The sequence below is a fragment of the Thalia democratica genome, chromosome 7 (genome assembly GCF_965202585.1).
Source record: "Thalia democratica chromosome 7, ktThaDemo2.hap1.1, whole genome shotgun sequence".
Classification (NCBI taxonomy): Eukaryota; Metazoa; Chordata; class Thaliacea; order Salpida; family Salpidae; genus Thalia; species Thalia democratica.
Window position 1 is genome coordinate 46269840 of NC_139171.1, and position 19888 is coordinate 46289727.

Sequence of the window (19888 nt, forward strand, 5' to 3'; positions counted from 1 at the left end):
TAAAACTGTTTACATTTAAATAAACATCAGTACTGTTCAAAGAATTTTTGCAAGACCAAAATATCAATACGAAGTTATTAAAAAGTTTCTTATCAATGCTTATTACGAGAAGAAAAGTCTTACGTAAAAAAAGATGTTAGGCTTATTTTTAAAGCATATTAAAAAAGAAGCGTTCCTAAACAAAAAAAAGTTAAAAATCAAACAGTATTGAAGCAATAATCTTTCAAAACTCATTTGAAAACCTTAATGTTTAGATAAACTTTCGTGTACAATCAGTACTTAAAAGGTTGCAATGTGTTTAACAAAGTAAATGTTTTTTAGAGTAATACAGTTAAAGTTTATTATTCCAAAGTTTGTTTCGTCGTTTCAAAACTAGATAAAACAAATTGAAACACCTTCACTACATATTTTGAAGCATCGTCAACTGATCAAAGAAACAAAACTACAATTCGAGTAAAATAAAAATGACTTGACCAAATAATGAAGCAGTATGATCGAAGAAGTGTATACGTTTTAAGTTAAAGTATGTTTAACTCAATTACAACTGCTCAACTACTAAAAGTAGCTTCTAAGTGTACTAAAAACTAGATTCACCGCAATGTTCTGCACAATGTAGGCAGTTGACTAAATGTTTTGCTATGATTAATTCTAAAAAGATTGTTAAACCATTACTAGTTATCTCTGACTTGGTATTAATGTTAATCCAAGCTCATTATAAACAAGTTATCTTTTGTTCTCAGGTGTTTCGAACACTTCTGTTGTAACAACAGCATTTGAGTTTGTAAAAACATGACCAATATGTTTTAGTTATTGCTTTGTCTTTTAATTTATGATCTTTTCTTATCTCAAACATGTACATTGCTTAATCACTTATACTATCGTAGAACTTGTACAAACAAACTTAAGTAGTGTTAAACTACATATGCTTTTTAGTTTAGCTAATTAGTTATTTTGTATGTAGTATAAAACTAGTTAATTTCTGTCTTATAATGTTGCTATGTCGTTACACTGTAATGATATTGTGTACTCTAACAACTAAAAATCAAAGCTGAATAGTTTTATGAAGCTTGAAGCTAAGAAAAAAATGTGAAAAGTAAAGACTAGAAAGGCTTAATTTATTTTAATTAGTTAGAACAAAGTGGGCTCTAAACATAAGAAACACTTAAGCTAACATTCTACAAGTTTCAGACAGCTTATTTGTTTATGATCGCTTTTTTTTGCTGCTAGACGCCTACGACCATACCACACTGAACGCACCCCATCTCGTCCGATCTGGGAAGTTAAGCAGTGTCTTAGTACTTGATGGGTGACCGCTTGGGAATACCGCGTGCCGTAGGCTTTTCTTTTTGAGCTGTTGTATGTTGGATCAATGATTCATACCGATCATATACATTTTTCGTTTATCTTAAACTTATCTTACTTTAAAAAAACATAACTTAAAACAAACAGTTGAAGCAGTTTTGAGTCATCAAGTTGTGTCATACATAGTGTTCAATTGAGTTACAAAGCTGTATACTTCTTTTCCTTTGCATAACGTTTCAGCTGTTAGTATTTTTATGTATTGATGTTTTTATTTGAAAAATCCATAAGCTACTATGTTCAAAAAAAAAGTCTAGGGTTTGTAAAACGAAAGATTTAATGATGGTTGTACTGAAACTGTATGCTTTTGATTGTCTTTTTTTTGTTTTGAACAATCACAGTTGTTTACATTTATTTGTAGTATAACTTTGAAACTGTTTTTTATGTTAAGTTTTAAATTGAATTTCAACAAACATGATTAATATAGCTTTTTTAATTAAACCTCAAATGATCGAGTACTTTAATAATAATACAAAGTTTATTTAAAGTATAAAATAAAAACTAACTGTTTTATTTTAATTTCAAAATATAATCGTTACTTATAGTGACGTAGGACAAATTTTTAAAAACAAACTAAGTAGTTATTTAATGAAAAAAAAACAAGTATACAAAGTAAGCGTATATGAGAATAAGTTTTGTGCAAATAAAGAAGTTTTTAAGAAAAAGCCTACGGACAACACACTGAAGTTAGTTGAAGCTTTTTATGAAACATTCAATTATAACTTATTCATAGAACTTGTTCAACGATTTAAACAATACTTTTAAAACATAACTAGCTCCTTTCTCAAAGTAGTTGAAAATGGTCAGATAAAATTACAAAAGCAATTATAAGGAGCTCAAAAAGCGTTATGTTTTATTCAACTAGCTCTAACTCTTACTTTTGATCTTTTACCAGCACAAAGTTGTTAAAATTGTACACATATTTTGTTTAGTTAATGGTAGTTTAATACTGCTTAGTAGACATTAAAAGCTAGTTAAACAAATAGGTAGATTACCATAGATTTATAAAAAAGCATAGTAAAAAAAAAACTGTTAAAGCCGTTTTAAGCTATCAAATTTTATTATATGTGGCTTAGATAAGTGATATGTACCATGAAAAAGTGATAGAATTAAATGATAACATCCTGTTACTTCTTTTGTACCAATTGATTTAGTTTGATTTAAATGTTGATGCTTTAACTTGATAAAGCTATAAGCAATGTTAAATCAATTAAACAATGCAATTTTTTTAAAGTTAAAGACTCGAATTGTTCTTTTTTGTTCATGTTGTATACTTGTTGATGTTGTTTTTTGCTTATGTTTTTTATGAGTTTTAAATTGCAATGCATGTTTTCAATTGTGTTTTAGTTGAAGTTTGAAGTTTTCTGAAACAAGATCAAATAAAGCTGTGAACAATTTGAGTTCAATAAAACAGTTTTAAGCTTTGTAAAAAGATTTTGGTCGTGTTACTTCATGATTGTTGTACTGAGATCGCAAGTTTGTTAATGGTTTTCATTTTGACTTGAACATCTACTGTTGTTTACACATGTATATTTTACAACTCTAAACTGTTTTATATAGTTTGAAATACATGCAATAAATAGTAATAAAAAATTCTAGAAGCTATTGATGAGATTTTTTTATAATAAACAAACTTAAGCTTATTTTGTTACAATTTAATGTATTATTTTCATTTAAAAATATAACATTTTTTTACGATGACGTAGAATTTTTTTTTTTAGATAAACTAAATATTTGTTAGATATTGCAAAAAGAAGTAAACAAAGTAAGCATAGTGGGAATAAGTATTGTTTGAAAAAATAACTTAACGAGAAAATCCTATGGACACAAAAATCAAGTTAGTTAATGCTTTTTGCAAAAGTTTAATTACATGTAGCGTAAGAGACTTAAGCGATGCATTTTAATTGCAACTAGCTCCATCCTCACAAGTAGTTTAAAATGTCATGTAAGAGAACCAAAACAATTGTAAGTACAACAAAGTGACTAAAAAATAAAACATAAAAGTAAAACTTTAAGTAAAGTGTGTTATACAAACATTCTATATGAACTTTTACCTTGCTTTTGGGCTTTCACCAGCACAAGGAACATTAAGTTTGGTACATTTTTGTCGTTTAGTTAGAGATTGTTTAACACTGCTTAGTGGGCATTAGTAAACAGTTAAATTAAGTGGTTGTCCTGATAACTTTACATTTATAACAAAAATAACTAATGACAAACTGTTTAAGTCGTTTTAAGTCATCAAGTTGTCTCACATGTAGTTGTAACAAGTAACACAAATGAATGGTAAGAAGCTGTTACTTCTTTTCCTGTGTACCATGTTTCAGCTAATGAATTGGTTTGTTTCATATGTTTGAATAGTTAAGCAACCTAATAAATAGAAGTCGTCTTTGGAAAATTATAGTTTTAGGTATATACTTTCATCATTTATTTAAGCTGTTTTTGTTTAGGTCAATTGTGTGCTTGTTGATAGTATTATGTTTCTTTTGAACAATCGATGTTGTTTACATTTATGTATTGTAATGTATGAATTTTGAATAGCTATGCATGTTTTTGATTGTAATTGAACAATACTTTTATGGAACGTTAACATTTTTTTTTTGTTGTTAACAGTTGAAAACATTTTCTATTAATATTTCAGTGAAGTTTTATTGTTATTATTTTCATTAAAAAATATAACTAGTTTTTACAGTGACGTAGCATAACTTTACTTTAATAAACTAAAAAACAAATAATTATTGAATGATAAACGAACAAAAGTCCACAAAATAAGCATGAATAAGAATGAGTTCCTTGATTAAATGAGATAACAAGAAAAAGACCACGAAAAACACGTTCAAGTTAGTTAAAGATTTTCACTAAGCATTCAAGTACCTTAAGCAATGAGTTAAGGATTAGAGCAGTGATCACACTAGTTTCCTTCGTAAAAGTTACATCAAAAACAAAGTAAAAGTGGAGAAATCATAGCAAGCTTAACTATTTAACTAACAATGGAAAGCGATAAAATATAAATTTAAAGTGAGATGTGGTGTTCTTGGATCGTTTATAAGCATAAAGTGGATTAAGAATGAAATTGTGTGAGTTTAGTAGACATTAGCAGCTTGTATAACTGATTGGTGGTGCACGTAAGCTTTAGACTTATGGAAAGAATGATTACAGTAGTTTTTATTTGTGTCATGTACAGCCTAAAAACGAGATACAAAAAATGGTAACAACTTTTTTTCTTTGTATCATGTTTTTATGTGTAGTTGTTTTTATTTGATAAAGCCACTAACAATTTGAGTTGAACACACCATCCTAAGGTTAATACAAATATTTCAACAGTACTGTTAAATTGTTGTTATACTTAAATTGAATGTTTGTTTGAAAAAACGCTGTTTTTTACATAAATGAATTGTACAACTTTTAATAACTTTTTAACGGTTTCAGTTGCATTCTTATTAACAAGATTAATACATTTTGAAAATAAAATCCAAGTTTAGTTGCTGTAATTGAGTCAAGTAAGTATATATTATTGCAAAGTTAAGTTTTTCTCTCATTGTAATTGAATGTATTATTTTCATTCAAACTTTTATTTTTACTTTTAAGTGACATAGCACTATTTCTTTTAATAAACAAAATTCAAATTTTTTTAAATGTTTGAAAAACAAGTCCACAAAGTAGAATGAATCAAAACAAGTTTTGTTTAAACAAGAAAATGCCTATGGAAATTTTTACCTAACACTTAGATACTAAATATTATTCCACAGTTTAAGCAATGATTTCAAACATAACTAGCTCTTTCTCAAAAAGAGTTTCATCAAGTAAAAGTAAAAAAAAAACTATAGTAAGTGTAACTAAGTGGTAAGACAGGAAAACAGGGATATTATCACTCATAAGTAAACTGTATTATCCAAGTATACTAACTGTTAATCCACCAACACAATGTAGATTAAGGTTTGTACATTTTGTCGTTTTATTAAGGCTTGTTTGACACAGTTTAGAGACTCTAGTAGCTGGTTAAATCAATTGGTTGTCCTGATTACTTTAGATTTAAGGCAAATATAAACTAAACTAAAGCATTATAGTTGTTTTAGGTCATCAAGTTGTATCATATCTAGTTTTTACCTTAAAATATATGAAACAAGTGGTACAAGCTGTTACTTTTTTTCTTTTGTACCATGTTTCAGCTAATGAATTGACTTGTTTCATATGGTGGCGTTTTAACTTGACAATATATCTAAACAAGCTAAGTTTATGTTAGCTTTGTAAGAAAGAATAATTAACTGTACTTGAAAATCACACTTGTTATTTTTGTTCTGAACTTTTACTTCCATTTTTGTACTTTCAAAAACGTGTTCCACGGTTTCAATCGCATTCAAAATGTTAAGAAGAACACACTTGAAAAGTTATAGCTCATTGTGTTACTTACAAACAACAAAAACTTAAAAAGATAATTTAAGTTGTTTTTTTTTTGTTATAAGTTGAACATAAAGTTTTTTTAAAAACGAATACACTTACTTACTGAATGTTTTAACAGAAGTTCAACAAATGAATAAGAAGTAGTTTTCTTTATAAAAAATGTTAAGAAGAAAATAACTTACGGACAATATATTCAAGTTAGTTAAACCTTTTTTGCAAATATTTTTATTGCTACTACTATTTTTTTCATGTTAGATTTATTCCATAATGTAAGAGTTGAGTAGGACAAAATAGTTTGTCTTTTTATTTGTATAAATATCAATATGTTGGTATTACTGTTAAAGCAAATTTTACTTACAAGTAGTTATCTAATAGCTGGTTTTATTCAAATGGTGGTCCTAAAAAGGACCGGTTGTTGAGCATTTATTTTGAGCTGGTGTATTTGGTAACAGCTTTAGTTCCTTCTGAAACTGCGTGCTTTGACAACTCGCCGGGGAGCAAGAGCCTGACAGCAGTTTGAATTTCGCGGCTGCTCACAGTTGACCTCTTGTTGTAATGAGCCAAACGTGAAGCCTCTGCTGCAATGCGCTCGAAGATGTCGTTGACAAAAGAGTTCATGATTCCCATCGCCTTGCTGGAGATTCCGGTGTCGGGGTGCACTTGCTTCAAAACTTTGTACACGTAAATGCCAAAGCTTTGTTTGTGCCTCCTCCTTCGCTTCTTCTTGCCGTCGACCGGAGTGGTCTTGGCTACTGATTTCTTCGCGCCTTTGGTAGCTGTCATAATGATGAGTGAACTTGAGTCTCGGCGCTGGTATATATACTGAAAATTTATGCAAATTAGCAGTTCTGTACGCGAACGACCGCTTCTCTCGTTTGTCGTAAATGTTTTAGGTGGTCCTGAAAAGGACCTGGGATGTTTAAACTTAGGCGGACTTTTTTGAAGCGGTCTTCTTAGGCAATAATACTGCCTGGATGTTTGGAAGAACACCACCTTGAGCAATAGTGACGCCTCCGAGAAGTTTGTTCAACTCTTCGTCGTTGCGGATAGCTAGTTGCAAATGGCGAGGAATGATCCTGCTTTTCTTGTTGTCACGAGCAGCGTTACCGGCAAGCTCGAGCACTTCTGCGCTCAAGTACTCGAGAACGGCAGCCAGATAAACTGGAGCACCAGCTCCGACTCTTTGGCTGTAGTTGCCAGTGCGCAACAGACGGTGCACGCGACCGACTGGAAACTGCAGTCCTGCACGAGAAGACCTGCTCTTCGGCTTAGATTTGAGTTTTGATCCTTTACCACGTCCCGACATGTTGTTGTTCGAATGATTGTGCAATGTTACTTGCACAGCTACATATACAACTCAAACCTAACCGCGACGAACGAAAAGCTAATTTGCATAAATCGTAGCTGCTACTTTAATTTGTCAATGGTTGCAAAATACATTTTATTGATATAGGTGGTCCTAAAAAGGACCGGTTCGCTAATTGTTTAGCCACCAAAGCCGTACAAGGTTCTTCCTTGACGCTTGAGTGCGTACACGACGTCAAGTGCTGTGACGGTCTTGCGCTTGGCGTGCTCTGTGTATGTTACTGCATCACGAATAACGTTTTCCAAGAAAACTTTCATGACGCCTCTCGTTTCTTCATAAATTAGTCCCGAGATTCGCTTTACTCCGCCTCGGCGAGCCAAACGGCGGATTGCTGGTTTCGTGATACCTTGGATGTTATCGCGAAGTACTTTGCGATGGCGCTTGGCACCTCCTTTTCCTAGACCTTTACCTCCTTTGCCACGTCCAGACATGTTGAATATACTAATTTTGCTAGTCCCTCGACTATATATACAAGCTGTTACGGACGCGTACGGTTACGACAAAACTCATTTGCATACCAAAAAGAAACATCTTTAATTTACATTATTTCGTTTGGTTTTTGTCTCATTTTCAAAGTTTAAAGGTGGTCCTGAATAGGACCGGTTTTAGCCAATTCTTAAGCTCTTTCGCCACGCATTCTCCTGGCGAGCTGGATGTCTTTGGGCATGATCGTCACACGCTTGGCGTGGATCGCGCAAAGGTTAGTATCTTCGAACAAACCAACGAGGTACGCCTCGCTGGCTTCTTGCAAAGCCATCACGGCACTGCTTTGAAACCTCAAGTCAGTTTTGAAGTCTTGAGCTATTTCACGTACCAGACGCTGGAAAGGCAACTTGCGCAAAAGAAGCTCAGTTGACTTCTGGTAGCGTCTGATTTCTCTCAGAGCAACTGTGCCGGGTCTGTAGCGATGAGGCTTCTTCACACCTCCGGTAGCGGGTGCGCTCTTGCGAGCGGCCTTGGTGGCGAGCTGTTTCCTTGGGGCCTTGCCTCCGGTTGACTTACGAGCGGTTTGCTTGGTACGAGCCATTTTGATGATAAAGCTGTTTAACGGAAGACTGTTTATATACTGTTTACATAGACACGGACGCAGGCGATTCCACTGTATCTCATTGATTTGCATATTTTTAGTTTAGTAACACTGTTTACGTTTTAAATTTTGTTTATACTTTAATTGAGTGGTCCTGAAAAGGACCTTGGGTAAAAGAACAACTTATTTCTTGCAGCTCTTCTTGGTACTTGCCTTCTTAGATGCTTTTTTGGCTGCCGGCTTCTTCTTTGTTACTTTCTTCTTCTTGCTTGCAGCTTTTTTAGATGCTGCCTTCTTAGGAGCACACTTTTTAGCAGGTCGCTTTTTGGCTGCTGGTTTTTTTGCTGCCTTCTTGGGAGCACACTTCTTCACTCGTTTTTTAGCTGCGGTCTTCTTTACTGCTGGCTTTTTAGCTACTTTTTTTGTCCTCTTCTTGGGACCAGCAGCTGGCATTGGAGCAAGCTTGAACGAGCCAGAAGCGCCTTTTCCAGTAGTCTGGAGAAAAGCACCCTTGGTCACGCCGCTGGTAAGTGCTCTCTTCAAGTGAGAATTAGAAGCTGAGAGCTCAAGCTTGTAGGTTTCCGCGATAAACTTTTGTATCTTCTGGCGGGATGTACCTTTTCGTTCTTTCATTGCTCCCAGGGCAGAGCTGATCATTTCCCTGTAACTCGGGTGTTCTGCCTTCTTGGCGCTTGGTCTCTTGGAAGACCTGGCCTTAACTGCGGCCGGTGCCGCTGCTGATGGTGCTGCTACTGCTGTTGTAGACATTTTGTATGTTGATTAAAGAAAGCAAAACAATACTTTAAGCAGTTACTGACTGTGACGAATTGACTGTTGAGCAGTTTTGCTTTCTCAGGTACCTTTTACTGATTAATACGAACATTAGCGTGTGAGTTTAAAGCCTGTATGCTAATAAAAGCAAAGTTGCTTTACTACTAATGTTAAAAATGTTCCAGTGATAAAGAAACAAGACTTAGCCCGATCCAGAAGTGAATTTTTTTTTAAAGGTTAGCTTTAAAAGTCCAGAAAAACAGTCTAAATGCTACAGCACATCTCTCCATTTAGTGAGATAAACCACAAATGAAACAAATTATACTACTACACACCCGACTTAGTTTTCTTAAGCTGAAAGGTTAAAGTAGTAAAGTTTTAGACAAGGACAAGTGTTTTTTTTCATCTCAAGCTCAAGCAAAGTTTTATTATTTTATTTCCAGCCAGCTTTGTTAACCGTAAAACCCATGAAGTATGTTTAACTTGATTACATTTTAAACTGTGCTGATTTGTAAAAAAAAACCGAAAAATGCACAAGTATTCGTTTTGTGTGATTTTACTAGTTATCATTACCTTAAATTTACTCATAATAAAAAGGGTAGTACTAAAAAAATTAATTACACCATCTAATTCAATTTAACTACTTAAGTTTTAAGTTTGTTCTTGCACATACTAGTCACTTACCTTCTCAAAAACGCGCTGAACATATAAAAAGTTACAAACACATCAAAAGTTACAAACAAAAGTTTAAAAGCAAGTAGGTTTGTTTTAAAAAGTGCCAATAAGTTTATGTAAAAAGAAAGTAGTTACACAGTTAAAAGTATTTAAAATAACTTTTCAAACTGTTTGTTTTAGTTTTTCAACAACGTTTTATCTGTTATACTCGAAACTGAACTAAGACTTTTCTTTGCAGATTTTACAAATAGATTTGATCGTAACTTTCCAAAGCAAGATAAAACTGTTTACATTTAAATAAACATCAGTACTGTTCAAAGAATTTTTGCAAGACCAAAATATCAATACGAAGTTATTAAAAAGTTTCTTATCAATGCTTATTACGAGAAGAAAAGTCTTACGTAAAAAAAGATGTTAGGCTTATTTTTAAAGCAGTATTAAAAAAGAAGCGTTCCTAAACAAAAAAAAGTTAAAAATCAAACAGTATTGAAGCAATAATCTTTCAAAACTCATTTGAAAACCTTAATGTTTAGATAAACTTTCGTGTACAATCAGTACTTAAAAGGTTGCAATGTGTTTAACAAAGTAAATGTTTTTTAGAGTAATACAGTTAAAGTTTATTATTCCAAAGTTTGTTTCGTCGTTTCAAAACTAGATAAAACAAATTGAAACACCTTCACTACATATTTTGAAGCATCGTCAACTGATCAAAGAAACAAAACTACAATTCGAGTAAAATAAAAATGACTTGACCAAATAATGAAGCAGTATGATCGAAGAAGTGTATACGTTTTAAGTTAAAGTATGTTTAACTCAATTACAACTGCTCAACTACTAAAAGTAGCTTCTAAGTGTACTAAAAACTAGATTCACCGCAATGTTCTGCACAATGTAGGCAGTTGACTAAATGTTTTGCTATGATTAATTCTAAAAAGATTGTTAAACCATTACTAGTTATCTCTGACTTGGTATTAATGTTAATCCAAGCTCATTATAAACAAGTTATCTTTTGTTCTCAGGTGTTTCGAACACTTCTGTTGTAACAACAGCATTTGAGTTTGTAAAAACATGACCAATATGTTTTAGTTATTGCTTTGTCTTTTAATTTATGATCTTTTCTTATCTCAAACATGTACATTGCTTAATCACTTATACTATCGTAGAACTTGTACAAACAAACTTAAGTAGTGTTAAACTACATATGCTTTTTAGTTTAGCTAATTAGTTATTTTGTATGTAGTATAAAACTAGTTAATTTCTGTCTTATAATGTTGCTATGTCGTTACACTGTAATGATATTGTGTACTCTAACAACTAAAAATCAAAGCTGAATAGTTTTATGAAGCTTGAAGCTAAGAAAAAAATGTGAAAAGTAAAGACTAGAAAGGCTTAATTTATTTTAATTAGTTAGAACAAAGTGGGCTCTAAACATAAGAAACACTTAAGCTAACATTCTACAAGTTTCAGACAGCTTATTTGTTTATGATCGCTTTTTTTTGCTGCTAGACGCCTACGACCATACCACACTGAACGCACCCCATCTCGTCCGATCTGGGAAGTTAAGCAGTGTCTTAGTACTTGATGGGTGACCGCTTGGGAATACCGCGTGCCGTAGGCTTTTCTTTTTGAGCTGTTGTATGTTGGATCAATGATTCATACCGATCATATACATTTTTCGTTTATCTTAAACTTATCTTACTTTAAAAAAACATAACTTAAAACAAACAGTTGAAGCAGTTTTGAGTCATCAAGTTGTGTCATACATAGTGTTCAATTGAGTTACAAAGCTGTATACTTCTTTTCCTTTGCATAACGTTTCAGCTGTTAGTATTTTTATGTATTGATGTTTTTATTTGAAAAATCCATAAGCTACTATGTTCAAAAAAAAAGTCTAGGGTTTGTAAAACGAAAGATTTAATGATGGTTGTACTGAAACTGTATGCTTTTGATTGTCTTTTTTTTGTTTTGAACAATCACAGTTGTTTACATTTATTTGTTGTATAACTTTGAAACTGTTTTTTATGTTAAGTTTTAAATTGAATTTCAACAAACATGATTAATATAGCTTTTTTAATTAAACCTCAAATGATCGAGTACTTTAATAATAATACAAAGTTTATTTAAAGTATAAAATAAAAACTAACTGTTTTATTTTAATTTCAAAATATAATCGTTACTTATAGTGACGTAGGACAAATTTTTAAAAACAAACTAAGTAGTTATTTAATGAAAAAAAAACAAGTATACAAAGTAAGCGTATATGAGAATAAGTTTTGTGCAAATAAAGAAGTTTTTAAGAAAAAGCCTACGGACAACACACTGAAGTTAGTTGAAGCTTTTTATGAAACATTCAATTATAACTTATTCATAGAACTTGTTCAACGATTTAAACAATACTTTTAAAACATAACTAGCTCCTTTCTCAAAGTAGTTGAAAATGGTCAGATAAAATTACAAAAGCAATTATAAGGAGCTCAAAAAGCGTTATGTTTTATTCAACTAGCTCTAACTCTTACTTTTGATCTTTTACCAGCACAAAGTTGTTAAAATTGTACACATATTTTGTTTAGTTAATGGTAGTTTAATACTGCTTAGTAGACATTAAAAGCTAGTTAAACAAATAGGTAGATTACCATAGATTTATAAAAAAGCATAGTAAAAAAAAAACTGTTAAAGCCGTTTTAAGCTATCAAATTTTATTATATGTGGCTTAGATAAGTGATATGTACCATGAAAAAGTGATAGAATTAAATGATAACATCCTGTTACTTCTTTTGTACCAATTGATTTAGTTTGATTTAAATGTTGATGCTTTAACTTGATAAAGCTATAAGCAATGTTAAATCAATTAAACAATGCAATTTTTTTAAAGTTAAAGACTCGAATTGTTCTTTTTTGTTCATGTTGTATACTTGTTGATGTTGTTTTTTGCTTATGTTTTTTATGAGTTTTAAATTGCAATGCATGTTTTCAATTGTGTTTTAGTTGAAGTTTGAAGTTTTCTGAAACAAGATCAAATAAAGCTGTGAACAATTTGAGTTCAATAAAACAGTTTTAAGCTTTGTAAAAAGATTTTGGTCGTGTTACTTCATGATTGTTGTACTGAGATCGCAAGTTTGTTAATGGTTTTCATTTTGACTTGAACATCTACTGTTGTTTACACATGTATATTTTACAACTCTAAACTGTTTTATATAGTTTGAAATACATGCAATAAATAGTAATAAAAAATTCTAGAAGCTATTGATGAGATTTTTTTATAATAAACAAACTTAAGCTTATTTTGTTACAATTTAATGTATTATTTTCATTTAAAAATATAACATTTTTTTACGATGACGTAGAATTTTTTTTTTTAGATAAACTAAATATTTGTTAGATATTGCAAAAAGAAGTAAACAAAGTAAGCATAGTGGGAATAAGTATTGTTTGAAAAAATAACTTAACGAGAAAATCCTATGGACACAAAAATCAAGTTAGTTAATGCTTTTTGCAAAAGTTTAATTACATGTAGCGTAAGAGACTTAAGCGATGCATTTTAATTGCAACTAGCTCCATCCTCACAAGTAGTTTAAAATGTCATGTAAGAGAACCAAAACAATTGTAAGTACAACAAAGTGACTAAAAAATAAAACATAAAAGTAAAACTTTAAGTAAAGTGTGTTATACAAACATTCTATATGAACTTTTACCTTGCTTTTGGGCTTTCACCAGCACAAGGAACATTAAGTTTGGTACATTTTTGTCGTTTAGTTAGAGATTGTTTAACACTGCTTAGTGGGCATTAGTAAACAGTTAAATTAAGTGGTTGTCCTGATAACTTTACATTTATAACAAAAATAACTAATGACAAACTGTTTAAGTCGTTTTAAGTCATCAAGTTGTCTCACATGTAGTTGTAACAAGTAACACAAATGAATGGTAAGAAGCTGTTACTTCTTTTCCTGTGTACCATGTTTCAGCTAATGAATTGGTTTGTTTCATATGTTTGAATAGTTAAGCAACCTAATAAATAGAAGTCGTCTTTGGAAAATTATAGTTTTAGGTATATACTTTCATCATTTATTTAAGCTGTTTTTGTTTAGGTCAATTGTGTGCTTGTTGATAGTATTATGTTTCTTTTGAACAATCGATGTTGTTTACATTTATGTATTGTAATGTATGAATTTTGAATAGCTATGCATGTTTTTGATTGTAATTGAACAATACTTTTATGGAACGTTAACATTTTTTTTTTGTTGTTAACAGTTGAAAACATTTTCTATTAATATTTCAGTGAAGTTTTATTGTTATTATTTTCATTAAAAAATATAACTAGTTTTTACAGTGACGTAGCATAACTTTACTTTAATAAACTAAAAAACAAATAATTATTGAATGATAAACGAACAAAAGTCCACAAAATAAGCATGAATAAGAATGAGTTCCTTGATTAAATGAGATAACAAGAAAAAGACCACGAAAAACACGTTCAAGTTAGTTAAAGATTTTCACTAAGCATTCAAGTACCTTAAGCAATGAGTTAAGGATTAGAGCAGTGATCACACTAGTTTCCTTCGTAAAAGTTACATCAAAAACAAAGTAAAAGTGGAGAAATCATAGCAAGCTTAACTATTTAACTAACAATGGAAAGCGATAAAATATAAATTTAAAGTGAGATGTGGTGTTCTTGGATCGTTTATAAGCATAAAGTGGATTAAGAATGAAATTGTGTGAGTTTAGTAGACATTAGCAGCTTGTATAACTGATTGGTGGTGCACGTAAGCTTTAGACTTATGGAAAGAATGATTACAGTAGTTTTTATTTGTGTCATGTACAGCCTAAAAACGAGATACAAAAAATGGTAACAACTTTTTTTCTTTGTATCATGTTTTTATGTGTAGTTGTTTTTATTTGATAAAGCCACTAACAATTTGAGTTGAACACACCATCCTAAGGTTAATACAAATATTTCAACAGTACTGTTAAATTGTTGTTATACTTAAATTGAATGTTTGTTTGAAAAAACGCTGTTTTTTACATAAATGAATTGTACAACTTTTAATAACTTTTTAACGGTTTCAGTTGCATTCTTATTAACAAGATTAATACATTTTGAAAATAAAATCCAAGTTTAGTTGCTGTAATTGAGTCAAGTAAGTATATATTATTGCAAAGTTAAGTTTTTCTCTCATTGTAATTGAATGTATTATTTTCATTCAAACTTTTATTTTTACTTTTAAGTGACATAGCACTATTTCTTTTAATAAACAAAATTCAAATTTTTTTAAATGTTTGAAAAACAAGTCCACAAAGTAGAATGAATCAAAACAAGTTTTGTTTAAACAAGAAAATGCCTATGGAAATTTTTACCTAACACTTAGATACTAAATATTATTCCACAGTTTAAGCAATGATTTCAAACATAACTAGCTCTTTCTCAAAAAGAGTTTCATCAAGTAAAAGTAAAAAAAAAACTATAGTAAGTGTAACTAAGTGGTAAGACAGGAAAACAGGGATATTATCACTCATAAGTAAACTGTATTATCCAAGTATACTAACTGTTAATCCACCAACACAATGTAGATTAAGGTTTGTACATTTTGTCGTTTTATTAAGGCTTGTTTGACACAGTTTAGAGACTCTAGTAGCTGGTTAAATCAATTGGTTGTCCTGATTACTTTAGATTTAAGGCAAATATAAACTAAACTAAAGCATTATAGTTGTTTTAGGTCATCAAGTTGTATCATATCTAGTTTTTACCTTAAAATATATGAAACAAGTGGTACAAGCTGTTACTTTTTTTCTTTTGTACCATGTTTCAGCTAATGAATTGACTTGTTTCATATGGTGGCGTTTTAACTTGACAATATATCTAAACAAGCTAAGTTTATGTTAGCTTTGTAAGAAAGAATAATTAACTGTACTTGAAAATCACACTTGTTATTTTTGTTCTGAACTTTTACTTCCATTTTTGTACTTTCAAAAACGTGTTCCACGGTTTCAATCGCATTCAAAATGTTAAGAAGAACACACTTGAAAAGTTATAGCTCATTGTGTTACTTACAAACAACAAAAACTTAAAAAGATAATTTAAGTTGTTTTTTTTTTGTTATAAGTTGAACATAAAGTTTTTTTAAAAACGAATACACTTACTTACTGAATGTTTTAACAGAAGTTCAACAAATGAATAAGAAGTAGTTTTCTTTATAAAAAATGTTAAGAAGAAAATAACTTACGGACAATATATTCAAGTTAGTTAAACCTTTTTTGCAAATATTTTTATTGCTACTACTATTTTTTTCATGTTAGATTTATTCCATAATGTAAGAGTTGAGTAGGACAAAATAGTTTGTCTTTTTATTTGTATAAATATCAATATGTTGGTATTACTGTTAAAGCAAATTTTACTTACAAGTAGTTATCTAATAGCTGGTTTTATTCAAATGGTGGTCCTAAAAAGGACCGGTTGTTGAGCATTTATTTTGAGCTGGTGTATTTGGTAACAGCTTTAGTTCCTTCTGAAACTGCGTGCTTTGACAACTCGCCGGGGAGCAAGAGCCTGACAGCAGTTTGAATTTCGCGGCTGCTCACAGTTGACCTCTTGTTGTAATGAGCCAAACGTGAAGCCTCTGCTGCAATGCGCTCGAAGATGTCGTTGACAAAAGAGTTCATGATTCCCATCGCCTTGCTGGAGATTCCGGTGTCGGGGTGCACTTGCTTCAAAACTTTGTACACGTAAATGCCAAAGCTTTGTTTGTGCCTCCTCCTTCGCTTCTTCTTGCCGTCGACCGGAGTGGTCTTGGCTACTGATTTCTTCGCGCCTTTGGTAGCTGTCATAATGATGAGTGAACTTGAGTCTCGGCGCTGGTATATATACTGAAAATTTATGCAAATTAGCAGTTCTGTACGCGAACGACCGCTTCTCTCGTTTGTCGTAAATGTTTTAGGTGGTCCTGAAAAGGACCTGGGATGTTTAAACTTAGGCGGACTTTTTTGAAGCGGTCTTCTTAGGCAATAATACTGCCTGGATGTTTGGAAGAACACCACCTTGAGCAATAGTGACGCCTCCGAGAAGTTTGTTCAACTCTTCGTCGTTGCGGATAGCTAGTTGCAAATGGCGAGGAATGATCCTGCTTTTCTTGTTGTCACGAGCAGCGTTACCGGCAAGCTCGAGCACTTCTGCGCTCAAGTACTCGAGAACGGCAGCCAGATAAACTGGAGCACCAGCTCCGACTCTTTGGCTGTAGTTGCCAGTGCGCAACAGACGGTGCACGCGACCGACTGGAAACTGCAGTCCTGCACGAGAAGACCTGCTCTTCGGCTTAGATTTGAGTTTTGATCCTTTACCACGTCCCGACATGTTGTTGTTCGAATGATTGTGCAATGTTACTTGCACAGCTACATATACAACTCAAACCTAACCGCGACGAACGAAAAGCTAATTTGCATAAATCGTAGCTGCTACTTTAATTTGTCAATGGTTGCAAAATACATTTTATTGATATAGGTGGTCCTAAAAAGGACCGGTTCGCTAATTGTTTAGCCACCAAAGCCGTACAAGGTTCTTCCTTGACGCTTGAGTGCGTACACGACGTCAAGTGCTGTGACGGTCTTGCGCTTGGCGTGCTCTGTGTATGTTACTGCATCACGAATAACGTTTTCCAAGAAAACTTTCATGACGCCTCTCGTTTCTTCATAAATTAGTCCCGAGATTCGCTTTACTCCGCCTCGGCGAGCCAAACGGCGGATTGCTGGTTTCGTGATACCTTGGATGTTATCGCGAAGTACTTTGCGATGGCGCTTGGCACCTCCTTTTCCTAGACCTTTACCTCCTTTGCCACGTCCAGACATGTTGAATATACTAATTTTGCTAGTCCCTCGACTATATATACAAGCTGTTACGGACGCGTACGGTTACGACAAAACTCATTTGCATACCAAAAAGAAACATCTTTAATTTACATTATTTCGTTTGGTTTTTGTCTCATTTTCAAAGTTTAAAGGTGGTCCTGAATAGGACCGGTTTTAGCCAATTCTTAAGCTCTTTCGCCACGCATTCTCCTGGCGAGCTGGATGTCTTTGGGCATGATCGTCACACGCTTGGCGTGGATCGCGCAAAGGTTAGTATCTTCGAACAAACCAACGAGGTACGCCTCGCTGGCTTCTTGCAAAGCCATCACGGCACTGCTTTGAAACCTCAAGTCAGTTTTGAAGTCTTGAGCTATTTCACGTACCAGACGCTGGAAAGGCAACTTGCGCAAAAGAAGCTCAGTTGACTTCTGGTAGCGTCTGATTTCTCTCAGAGCAACTGTGCCGGGTCTGTAGCGATGAGGCTTCTTCACACCTCCGGTAGCGGGTGCGCTCTTGCGAGCGGCCTTGGTGGCGAGCTGTTTCCTTGGGGCCTTGCCTCCGGTTGACTTACGAGCGGTTTGCTTGGTACGAGCCATTTTGATGATAAAGCTGTTTAACGGAAGACTGTTTATATACTGTTTACATAGACACGGACGCAGGCGATTCCACTGTATCTCATTGATTTGCATATTTTTAGTTTAGTAACACTGTTTACGTTTTAAATTTTGTTTATACTTTAATTGAGTGGTCCTGAAAAGGACCTTGGGTAAAAGAACAACTTATTTCTTGCAGCTCTTCTTGGTACTTGCCTTCTTAGATGCTTTTTTGGCTGCCGGCTTCTTCTTTGTTACTTTCTTCTTCTTGCTTGCAGCTTTTTTAGATGCTGCCTTCTTAGGAGCACACTTTTTAGCAGGTCGCTTTTTGGCTGCTGGTTTTTTTGCTGCCTTCTTGGGAGCACACTTCTTCACTCGTTTTTTAGCTGCGGTCTTCTTTACTGCTGGCTTTTTAGCTACTTTTTTTGTCCTCTTCTTGGGACCAGCAGCTGGCATTGGAGCAAGCTTGAACGAGCCAGAAGCGCCTTTTCCAGTAGTCTGGAGAAAAGCACCCTTGGTCACGCCGCTGGTAAGTGCTCTCTTCAAGTGAGAATTAGAAGCTGAGAGCTCAAGCTTGTAGGTTTCCGCGATAAACTTTTGTATCTTCTGGCGGGATGTACCTTTTCGTTCTTTCATTGCTCCCAGGGCAGAGCTGATCATTTCCCTGTAAGTCGGGTGTTCTGCCTTCTTGGCGCTTGGTCTCTTGGAAGACCTGGCCTTAACTGCGGCCGGTGCCGCTGCTGATGGTGCTGCTACTGCTGTTGTAGACATTTTGTATGTTGATTAAAGAAAGCAAAACAATACTTTCAGCAGTTACTGACTGTGACGAATTGACTGTTGAGCAGTTTTGCTTTCTCAGGTACCTTTTACTGATTAATACGAACATTAGCGTGTGAGTTTAAAGCCTGTATGCTAATAAAAGCAAAGTTGCTTTACTACTAATGTTAAAAATGTTCCAGTGATAAAGAAACAAGACTTAGCCCGATCCAGAAGTGAATTTTTTTTTAAAGGTTAGCTTTAAAAGTCCAGAAAAACAGTCTAAATGCTACAGCACATCTCTCCATTTAGTGAGATAAACCACAAATGAAACAAATTATACTACTACACACCCGACTTAGTTTTCTTAAGCTGAAAGGTTAAAGTAGTAAAGTTTTAGACAAGGACAAGTGTTTTTTTTCATCTCAAGCTCAAGCAAAGTTTTATTATTTTATTTCCAGCCAGCTTTGTTAACCGTAAAACCCATGAAGTATGTTTAACTTGATTACATTTTAAACTGTGCTGATTTGTAAAAAAAAACCGAAAAATGCACAAGTATTCGTTTTGTGTGATTTTACTAGTTATCATTACCTTAAATTTACTCATAATAAAAAGGGTAGTACTAAAAAAATTAATTACACCATCTAATTCAATTTAACTACTTAAGTTTTAAGTTTGTTCTTGCACATACTAGTCACTTACCTTCTCAAAAACGCGCTGAACATATAAAAAGTTACAAACACATCAAAAGTTACAAACAAAAGTTTAAAAGCAAGTAGGTTTGTTTTAAAAAGTGCCAATAAGTTTATGTAAAAAGAAAGTAGTTACACAGTTAAAAGTATTTAAAATAACTTTTCAAACTGTTTGTTTTAGTTTTTCAACAACGTTTTATCTGTTATACTCGAAACTGAACTAAGACTTTTCTTTGCAGATTTTACAAATAGATTTGATCGTAACTTTCCAAAGCAAGATAAAACTGTTTACATTTAAATAAACATCAGTACTGTTCAAAGAATTTTTGCAAGACCAAAATATCAATACGAAGTTATTAAAAAGTTTCTTATCAATGCTTATTACGAGAAGAAAAGTCTTACGTAAAAAAAGATGTTA

The 19888-nt window shown here is 32.9% G+C and overlaps 8 protein-coding genes across 8 annotated transcripts; all 8 read right to left on the bottom strand.

Moving 5' to 3' along the window:
- Positions 1 to 6180: 6180 nt before the first annotated feature.
- Positions 6181 to 6540, bottom strand: LOC145841427 (histone H2B type 1-K-like). The gene has a single exon (XM_082948787.1). The coding sequence runs from the start codon at positions 6538 to 6540 to the stop codon at positions 6181 to 6183; it is 360 nt and encodes a 119-aa protein (XP_082804913.1).
- A 142-nt stretch (positions 6541 to 6682) lies between these two features.
- Positions 6683 to 7063, bottom strand: LOC145841428 (histone H2A). The gene has a single exon (XM_082948788.1). It carries the CDS (start codon positions 7061 to 7063, stop codon positions 6683 to 6685), a length of 381 nt encoding a protein of 126 aa, XP_082804914.1.
- Positions 7064 to 7242: 179 nt separating this feature from the next.
- On the bottom strand, positions 7243 to 7554 carry LOC145841430 (histone H4-like). The gene has a single exon (XM_082948789.1). It carries the CDS (start codon positions 7552 to 7554, stop codon positions 7243 to 7245), a length of 312 nt encoding a protein of 103 aa, XP_082804915.1.
- A 185-nt stretch (positions 7555 to 7739) lies between these two features.
- On the bottom strand, positions 7740 to 8150 carry LOC145841431 (histone H3). The gene has a single exon (XM_082948790.1). It carries the CDS (start codon positions 8148 to 8150, stop codon positions 7740 to 7742), a length of 411 nt encoding a protein of 136 aa, XP_082804916.1.
- A 7905-nt stretch (positions 8151 to 16055) lies between these two features.
- Positions 16056 to 16415, bottom strand: LOC145841432 (histone H2B type 1-K-like). The gene has a single exon (XM_082948791.1). It carries the CDS (start codon positions 16413 to 16415, stop codon positions 16056 to 16058), a length of 360 nt encoding a protein of 119 aa, XP_082804917.1.
- A 142-nt stretch (positions 16416 to 16557) lies between these two features.
- Positions 16558 to 16938, bottom strand: LOC145841433 (histone H2A). The gene has a single exon (XM_082948793.1). It carries the CDS (start codon positions 16936 to 16938, stop codon positions 16558 to 16560), a length of 381 nt encoding a protein of 126 aa, XP_082804919.1.
- Positions 16939 to 17117: 179 nt separating this feature from the next.
- On the bottom strand, positions 17118 to 17429 carry LOC145841434 (histone H4-like). The gene has a single exon (XM_082948794.1). The coding sequence runs from the start codon at positions 17427 to 17429 to the stop codon at positions 17118 to 17120; it is 312 nt and encodes a 103-aa protein (XP_082804920.1).
- Positions 17430 to 17614: 185 nt separating this feature from the next.
- On the bottom strand, positions 17615 to 18025 carry LOC145841435 (histone H3). The gene has a single exon (XM_082948795.1). The coding sequence runs from the start codon at positions 18023 to 18025 to the stop codon at positions 17615 to 17617; it is 411 nt and encodes a 136-aa protein (XP_082804921.1).
- Positions 18026 to 19888: the final 1863 nt, after the last annotated feature.

Bases quoted from the DNA above. Each gene is read 5' to 3' on its own strand.
- LOC145841427 (XM_082948787.1), bottom strand. From the start codon at position 6,540: ATGACAGCTACCAAAGGCGCGAAGAAATCAGTAGCCAAGACCACTCCG.
- LOC145841428 (XM_082948788.1), bottom strand. From the start codon at position 7,063: ATGTCGGGACGTGGTAAAGGATCAAAACTCAAATCTAAGCCGAAGAGC.
- LOC145841430 (XM_082948789.1), bottom strand. From the start codon at position 7,554: ATGTCTGGACGTGGCAAAGGAGGTAAAGGTCTAGGAAAAGGAGGTGCC.
- LOC145841431 (XM_082948790.1), bottom strand. From the start codon at position 8,150: ATGGCTCGTACCAAGCAAACCGCTCGTAAGTCAACCGGAGGCAAGGCC.
- LOC145841432 (XM_082948791.1), bottom strand. From the start codon at position 16,415: ATGACAGCTACCAAAGGCGCGAAGAAATCAGTAGCCAAGACCACTCCG.
- LOC145841433 (XM_082948793.1), bottom strand. From the start codon at position 16,938: ATGTCGGGACGTGGTAAAGGATCAAAACTCAAATCTAAGCCGAAGAGC.
- LOC145841434 (XM_082948794.1), bottom strand. From the start codon at position 17,429: ATGTCTGGACGTGGCAAAGGAGGTAAAGGTCTAGGAAAAGGAGGTGCC.
- LOC145841435 (XM_082948795.1), bottom strand. From the start codon at position 18,025: ATGGCTCGTACCAAGCAAACCGCTCGTAAGTCAACCGGAGGCAAGGCC.